Source organism: Pinus tabuliformis, chromosome 2_2 (assembly GCF_031772625.1).
Source record: "Pinus tabuliformis cultivar Carrire ecotype Pingquan chromosome 2_2, CPIR1, whole genome shotgun sequence".
In the NCBI taxonomy this organism is placed as follows: domain Eukaryota; kingdom Viridiplantae; phylum Streptophyta; class Pinopsida; order Pinales; family Pinaceae; genus Pinus; species Pinus tabuliformis.
In genome coordinates, this window is record NC_142300.1 from 995,293,355 (window position 1) to 995,302,101 (window position 8,747).

General features: G+C 43.4%; 1 protein-coding gene across 1 annotated transcript; it reads right to left on the bottom strand.

The window, feature by feature from the left end:
- Positions 1–1,120: 1,120 nt before the first annotated feature.
- Positions 1,121–1,603, bottom strand: LOC149196685 (uncharacterized). Its single transcript, XM_089408386.1, has one exon. The coding sequence runs from the start codon at positions 1,601–1,603 to the stop codon at positions 1,121–1,123; it is 483 nt and encodes a 160-aa protein (XP_089264512.1).
- Positions 1,604–8,747: the final 7,144 nt, after the last annotated feature.

Sequence of the window (8,747 nt, forward strand, 5' to 3'; positions counted from 1 at the left end):
TTTCTATTATAGAAATACTCAGAAATTTACAAGTGCCTTGAGTTGAGGCTAATGCTTCCTTATATAGGATGGACCCTCGGGGTGTTTCTCAAGCTTTGGAATCTTTCCCATCCCCCAAGAGACTTTCATATCACATAAAATCTTCATGATATATACAAAGTGGAGATTCTCAATGAGGGAATCCACGAAATCCATAATGCATGTACTAAAAGGTTATATACACTAGATATTTCTTCATGGAAGAAATCATATATGTACTAAAATATTATACATAGTGGATATTCAAATATCTTGAAACCCGCGAAAGAAAAACTAAGTACAATGATTATTGGCAGAGAGGAGATTCTTTTTAGGAGAACCCTCGAAAGCCTAAAACTAGGCACAATGACTATCAACACAGAGGAGATTCTTTTAAGGAGAACCCTCAAAAGCCTAAAATAAAATCTCTTTGAAGATTTGGTCACTAGCCTTGGGGCTATAGTTAGAGTCATAGTCAGGATCATAGTCAGACTCGTATTCTTCAACATACCTATCAAGACTTAACCAAAGAAGTTGTTGTAACCATGATGGTTCCCTTCCGAAGCTGGCTGAAAAAGCTGAGAAACACATGAATGGATCTAGCTTATCTGGGGGGAATTCCTACTTCACCAAAATAGTCAATTTCAATTGTAAAATTATAACCTGTAAGAGAAGTACTATCCTAGTTTATCTTCATGTTGGTGCCTTGATTTTTTTTTACCATGGAAAATTCGTAATTTCATTAGTTTTAGAAATTACATTTTGTGGATCCATTAGCATATTCTGAAATATCTATCATAGAAAACTACATCGGTGGAGGCCATAAACAGCTACCCCCACCACACAGCAAAGAACCTAGACCGAGTCTGAAGGACAGTCAAAAGTGACAAAAAGTCCACCAAGAATATTATCTTGATCCACGCAGGGAGATAATATCAAAAAACGTGAACAATACCAAATGCAATGGTCGCATATCAGATCAAAAAACATCATAGAAAATATATACAAATATATAAGTCTGTTCAAAAAATTATATCAAAATGTCCATAAATGGCCTGTGATAGAACTGGTGGCATTCTCCATTGATCTGTTCAATAATCATCTAGTTGCCTTGCTCCCTGATCGCACCTTCTTTGGAAAGACAGTTAGCCTCTATGTTCCGCTCCCTGTATATATGATTACAGGAAAAAAAATCAAATAATGAAATCAATCTTAAAGCCTCATCAAGAATGTGTCTCAATGTGAAAGTCCTGCAAGCAGATGCCCTATTCAACCAATCACAGACAATCTTAGAGTCACCAAACAGCTGTAATGCAGTGCAGCCTTTCTCCAATGCATAGTGAATGATATGATAAGCAGCTGAAAGTTCTGCGAAGTTATTTGTGCCCCGTCTAAAGCCCATAGACAGACTGTATGAGTGCCTCTCAGATAAATGTAGAATGGCCCCACCACCACAACCATCTACTTGTGCTGCCCCATCAAAGTATGCCCAAGGTCTACCAGGGATGATCTGTTCCAGGGAGATAGAACGGGGCGGGGGGGAAGAAGGGTCCTCGGGGATGAGATCATAGTCAGCTTTGATCATGGCCACCAAGCAAGGCCATCTAGGAGGGATGTTATGGAATATCAATCGGTTCTGAGCTATCCAAATAGCCAAGCAAAACAATAGGGGTAGGTTCCACAATTTATGAGGAAAAACAAATTAGTACCACATATCCCAGGCCTCAACTAGAGAGTCAAAAAGCCAATCACATTTAGAGGGGACAGCATTAGACACCAGTTGCCATGCACTACGAACTACCGGACAGTGGAGGAAGATATGAGAAGCAGACTCCCCATCAATATGGCAAAAATGACACCAGTGAGGGCCATAAAAGGCCCTTTTTAGCAGATTATCCCCCGTGGGGATCTTGTTCTTTAAAATGCACCACATAAGAACTCTAGATCTAGGAGGCGCTTTGAGTTTCCAGAGGAGCTTCCACCATTGAAAAATGATCTGAGGCTTATGCGGGTTAGCCAGGACCAAATAACCCTCCTTGGGTGTATATCTCCCAGATTTCGCCAGGGCCCAAATAATCTCGTCCTCCCCCTCTGTGATACGGATATGTGCCTCCAAAAGAGTCTGAGTGAAAACCCGCCAGTGCTGCCTCCAAAGTGGTGGGATATTCAGCTGACCAACAGATTTCCAAGCCTGATGTAGAAAGGTAGAGTTGTGTACGTCTGCAACATGAGCCAGGTGTGTGATATTCTGCTCCTTTAAGTGTTCAATAAGACCAGGAGGCAGTCTATACGATTCACCACAACCAATCCATGGATCTATGCCGATGCGGACATTGTTCCCCGACTGAATTCTCCAGGTAATGCCAGAGCGAATGGGATCCAAAGCCTTAAGGATAGCCTTCCATATAATCAAAATTCCTGTGAAGGGACCAGCCAGCCTTCTGATCCAATCCACAACTCGGGCTGGTGCAATATATTTCAAGTAAGCAACCCTGGTCCATAAGCTATCCGAAACCACCAGTTGCCATCCAAGTTTCGTAGCCAGAGCAGATGAAAAATCATCCAACTTCTTGAGGCCCCAACCCCCCCATTTCTTAGGAAGGGTGAGCGCATCCCACTTAACCCAAGCAAATATCTTGCTTGGCTATTTACCTCTCCATAAAAATCTGCAGCATATATTTTGTATCCTGGAAAGAATGCCTATAGGGATCCAAGCCAATGACATCCAATAAACTTGAGTCACTTCCAGAACAATTTTGTTGAGGGTCAAACGGCCAGCGTGTGAGAGGAATCTATGGTACCAAATGCTTAACCTTTTCTCTAGCTTGGCAATGAGCCAAGTCCAATCTGCAATCTTGTACCCATTTGGTTTCAACTTGTACCCCAGATATTTCAAACCCTCAACCATATCCAACTTCGTGAAGTGGAATCTGTCAAGTGCATAATTAATTTCATGCTGTGAGCAAGTCGTGACCGTCAAAGTGGATTTGCCTTCATTGATGAGCATACTCGTGGCCTTCTGGAATAAGGAGAATATATTCCTGATCACTGTGATGTCCCCAACGCTGCCATTGAGAAAGACCAGCACATCGTCCACAAACAGAAGGTGTGTAAGGATGCAGTTCTCCGTGATTTTAATGCCCCTTAATCTACCCCGTCTATGTTCCTCCGATGTGATTCTACTAAAACCTTCCATAACCAGAAGGAAGAGCAATGGGGATAAAGGGCACCCTTGTCTCAGTCCCCGTGCCGAGGTGAAGAAAGGTGTGGCACTCCCGTTAACCAAAACACTGAAAGGTATGTTAGATATGCAGCCCATAATCCATCTAATGAATGAGAAAGGAAAACCAAGATGGGTAAGAAGCATCCTCAGGTATAACCAGTTAACCCTGTCAAAAGCTTTTGATAAGTCCACCTTCATAATCATACTTTTACCTCTTTTGCAGTGTAGGGTGTGTAAAACCTCATGAGCCGTCCCAATCGCCTCATGAATTTGTCTGTCCTTCAGGAATGCAATTTGTTCAGGAAGGATATGCTTAGATAAAATAGGCTTCACACGATTAGTGATAATTTTTGCAATAATTTTGTACAAACAATTACAAAGCGAAATGGGACGAAAATCATCAAAAGTATTGGGGTTATCTGTCTTCAGAATGAGGGCTATAATTGTGGAGGTGATGGTTACCTCCAACCATCCCGAGGTCCGAGACTCCTCAACAACTTTGAGAAGATCCGTCCCAAACACTTCAAAGAAAGATAGGTAAAATTCGACGTCCAGCCATCAGGGCCAGGGCTTTTTTCTTTACTGAACCATTTCAAAGTGGCTTCCAGTTCCTCCATAGTGACCTCCCGAACCAAATCCTCCTCATCTTCCGGCTCCACGTACCTGGGGAAGAGCTGTGCAACTCTAATAATCTCTACTAAATTGGTGTCTCTGGTGTCCCAGAAGGCAGATTTGAAGTGTGAGTTAGCAAGAGAGGCAAGCTGTGGGAATGTGTCCGCGGTACCCCCTGACCATCTTGCATATGCCAAATAGTATTAATGGCCTTCCTGCCTTGAGAAAATTTGTGATAAAATTTTGTATTAGTGTCCCCTTCCCTAACCCAAATGGCTCTGCTCCTCAAACGCCAAGTTTCCTCTCTATTCTTGAGTATAATCCCTCACTTCAAATATAGAGAAGAGATATGGTGCTTGTGATCTTCGGAGCTATAAAGGCCACCCAGATCTTGCTCAAAGAGCCCTAGCTCTATCTCAATTTGTCGGAGTTCAAGGTCCTCCTGTAATCTTTTATTATGAGCCCAATCCCTGGACATCTTCTTCACCTCAGTTAGATTGTGGATAAAGCTAGCAGTGACTGTACCTATTACCCCTGGAGGGTTCCTTTTCCAATAATCAGTGACCATGCTGATTTATGATTCATCTTTGAGCCAGGCAGAGTAGAATTTAAAAGGCCCTTTCGGCTTGTCTCTCCCATTATCCAATTCCAGAAAGATAAGAAGATGGTCTGAGAGACCACCCAAGCCGACCCAGTGCGTGATGTTGAGCCCCAAGTCCATGACCTATTCCTTGACCAGAAATCTGTCAAGCCTCCTAGCCAGACTATTTTCCCCCACTCTATTGTTCCTCCATGTAGCATGAAGCTTTGCCACTGGTATGTCTATGAAACAGTGCTGTTCCAAAATGGAGGAAAAGTAGTCCGAGAGGGGATCCCTCTATGCCTGGAGTCCCCAGGATTCCGCATGTCCAATAGAAAAATTTAGGTCCCCTCCAATAATGAGGTTCTCAGCTGGAAAAAGATTCATCATCAGAAGGCGATCCCAGAATTTAGGGCAGTCTTGGAAAGTCCCATAAATATTAATAATCCTGAAAGAGAGCCCCAGCTCCAAAGAGAGAACATCTGCTCCAAGGAAACCCTGACCACCCCAGCCCTTGGTTTCCACAATAGAATGGGTATTAATGCCCACAGCAAGGCCTCCAGATCGGCCATGGGCGTCTAAACCAGAAAATCTCCACCCAGGTAGCATATGTTCTAGTGTATGAGTAATGTCCAATGCAGGACCCAGAGTCTCTTGTAGGAAGATGATGTCCAAAACTTCAGCAGCAAGTAAATGGCGAAGGGCTAGTTTTTTATCGGGCCTAGCCAGCCCTCTGCAATTGAAGGATAGAATCTTCATGGGGGGGATCAGAAGGGGTTGTCCTCACTCTAAGAACCTTGGGAATGGTAGATTGTTTTCCCAAAGCAATGTCGACATCGGCTTGGGCTTGGCCGATTTTAAATTCAGATGGACGGCCTTTGGTAGCCTTGAATGAGGGTGGAGGGTAGAGTATATCAAGGCCCACCAAATCATGGTCCATGTTCCTCAAACAAGACTGGGTGATGTATCTAGGAACTAAAGCCAATGACATGGGAGTCGAGGGTAGAGGGGAAGGGGTGCATACAGTGGTAGGGGAGGAGAGGGGAAGAGAGGGCAGGGGGGCAAACCTCGAATGCATTATGAATAGGGGCTTCAAATGAGAACAACTGAGAATTTGAAACATGTACATCGGAAATATAATGAGAGGGAGGAGTATGGGAGGATTGCATACCCGAAGTATTGGAGTCCCCCGAGGCAACAACAGCCGGTCCAGGTACAGAAGGCGAGGGTCTATGCGGCGGCCGACCACGCTTCCTCGGAGCACTGAGAACAGGTGTCGGAGAGCACAAAATAGGTCCCAAGAGTGTGGTAGTGCCACCAAAGCGAGGGGAAGCCAACCTCTGGATATCCACTTAAGCTTGAGGAAAATCTTCGTCGATCGAGTCATCTTGAGCCTATTCCACCCGCTCGCGAGCAATATGTGGGGAGTGTCACTCAACTCATTTTCTGTTCCACTTGTTAAGTGGGAAATCTTAAAATAAATGCCCCACCTTGTGGCAGCGACGACACCTGAATGGGACTCCCTCGTAGTCCAGCGGCTACCTTCTCGCAAAACCCCTCCACTGAATGTTGATGAAATCCGGAAGCCCATCTGTGAGGTCCAAATAAACCAATATTCTAGCATATGCCATTCTCCTGGAGGAAATAAAAGAGTCATCATAGGTCAGGAATTTGCCCATGGCATCCCCTATTTGTTTAAAAATCTGCTCGGTCCAAAAATGGACAGGAAGACCAGGGAGACACACCCATATCAGTCCCGCCATTGCCCTTTCTAGTTCCGGGTCAAACATAGGCGTCCATCTTCGGAGGAGGACCGGAGCCTGGTCTATGTGCCAGATCGTGGAGAGATCCCAGTTAGTGTGGGCTAGACATTTAAACCCACGAACAAAAGTCTGAACCCTAGGAGGTTCCGGCAGGTGGTGTCCCCAGACCTCCATAGCCCATTTCTGGAGCCGCTCCACACTATAATGACGGCCCCTAACACGCCCCACCAGTACCTTCTCTTCCAAATCCATAGCTTCACTAAACGTCGTGTCCTCAGCAAGCTTAAGAAATATTTCGCTGCTTCTCAGAGGAAGGCGCTTTTTTCGCTTGGATGTCCCTATCTGGATGTCTCCAGCCGAAGTTTCCTCCTGTAATGCCTCGTGTGTATCCTGGACCTTGTCTGTCAGAGGGTCATTAGCTCCGAGGTTGTCAAAGAGCCTCGGGATGACCCCAATATCTGTAAAATTGCTAGTGGAAGGATTGTCGGAGTTCCGCGACGGGGTATGAGTCTACTGACGACCTACCTTAGTCAATGGGTCCTCCACCAAGGGTTTCCCCCTACAATATCCACAGGAATCGAACCCTGTTCTTGCCCTATGGTATGATTAGCCGAGTCTTTCCAAAGCGTAACTTCTGCTTGTGCACCAGTGATTAGTTGCGGACCTGTGAAATCTCGAATAGCAGCCCCTCCAACCAGAGCCGAGATGGACGGGATGTGCCGAGAGAGTGTAGGCAGTGTGTCGACTTCAGCTGTTAATTCATGGTCGAAGACTAAAAAATCATCCACAGTGGTCCCCGACTACACCCAAATCGGCTCGTTTTCCGACGGAATAGCTGAAGAAACGGATTTATCCTCCATGCTTGTCTAAAATCTATGCTGATAGCTGCCTGCAAGAGTGTCAGAGGGGAACCACAAACTGCCTTGGGGAGCTCAAACAACTAACCGACAGTAATCGCTAAAAGCTACGTGAAACTGCGAAGATGAGAGACCTAGTGGCCGAGTATAGACTCGGGAAAAACACTAACAATTCATGAGGGTCACCACCATGAAACTTCGCCACCGAACCAGGAGCTCTACAGGGCTCGAAACCCTAACCCCAATCTCCTCGCGCTTTCATTTCTCCTTTCGGTTGGTGACCAAGTTAAAATAATGATATTGTTAATTTCAACCCCTGTTGGTGCCTTGATATAATAAATCGAATTCAAATATATCATATCTTTCTGCTCCATCTTGCATGTCATTATATAAAATAGAAAGGGAAAATTGTTGACAGAGCCTGCCTTGATCTTCTTTTCTGGGAACAAATGAAACAAGTAGGAGATTCATCCAACTACTCCAATGACTAAATGGAGACATGATGTCTTCACAATACATGATGATTGAAACTCTTTCATAGGCACGTGCATATTGAAGAATGGCATAATAATCTATCCATCTCAGATTAGGATCATAAATGTAAACAATTCTGTGATATGGATATCTTACTGCACCAAAATATGCATGGTTATTTTTGATCGGTGCTAATGGAATATCATATTTGTGTCTTGTATCTGAGAGCCAAAACCATTTCTCAAGAATGATCTTCTGGATTTCCATCGATAAAGACAAAACTTTTCCTAAAATAAAATCCACACAAAAGGAATAATGGAAGGAAGAGCATAATGTAACTTGGGATTTGTTCTGGGAGGATGATGAACATTTGCCAAATTCAAATTTTTTAAGTGCATATTCTGTCAGTATAATTGCTCCTTCTATGGTCATTAAGTCTCCAAGATAATTCTCTTTACTGGCTTTATATATGATATCAAAATCATATCCATATAACCACAAAACCCATCTTAAAATTCTGGAATTACCTTGTTCTAGAAACATTTTGTTTTTCTACATTCCTTTCATGTGCCTGAGATCTATCTCAACAATGAAGTGGACACTTTTAAGGAATAACCTAAATCTTTTTATACCTTTCTTTACTGCTAGGATTTCTTTATGGGAAGAAGGATCATTTTTTTCAGCTTCTGAGAATGTGCCAGAGGCACATGCACACACTTCCTCCTTTTTGCCATGTTTCTGCAATAAGATTGTTGACCAATAATAATCTGAGGCATTTGTTTCAATAATGAATGGTAGGTCACTGTGGGGAGGAGCCAAAGGTGGTAGCTGTTTGATTTTCTGCTTTATATTTCTGACTCCTTTGGTCATCCAATCATTCCAACTGCTGCCCTTTTTTAACCTTTGTTGCAGAAGCTTTGCATCTGCAACTTGCTTTGGATAAAATCGCCTGATGTAATTTAAACATCTTAAAAAACTTTTCACAGTCTTGACATCTGCAAGATAGTCTGGAAAATTTGATAAAGAATTCAATACATGTGGTTGTAATTCTATTTCCCCTTGGGATATGATTAAACTGAAGTACTCAATCCAGGTTTGTACAATGATGAACTTATATGGGGAGGTAGAGAGAACTAGACCGTGCTTGAAAACAACCTGATAAAATATCTCTAAGTGTTTCTTATGTTCACTAATATCTTTGCTGAAAATTAACAAATCAA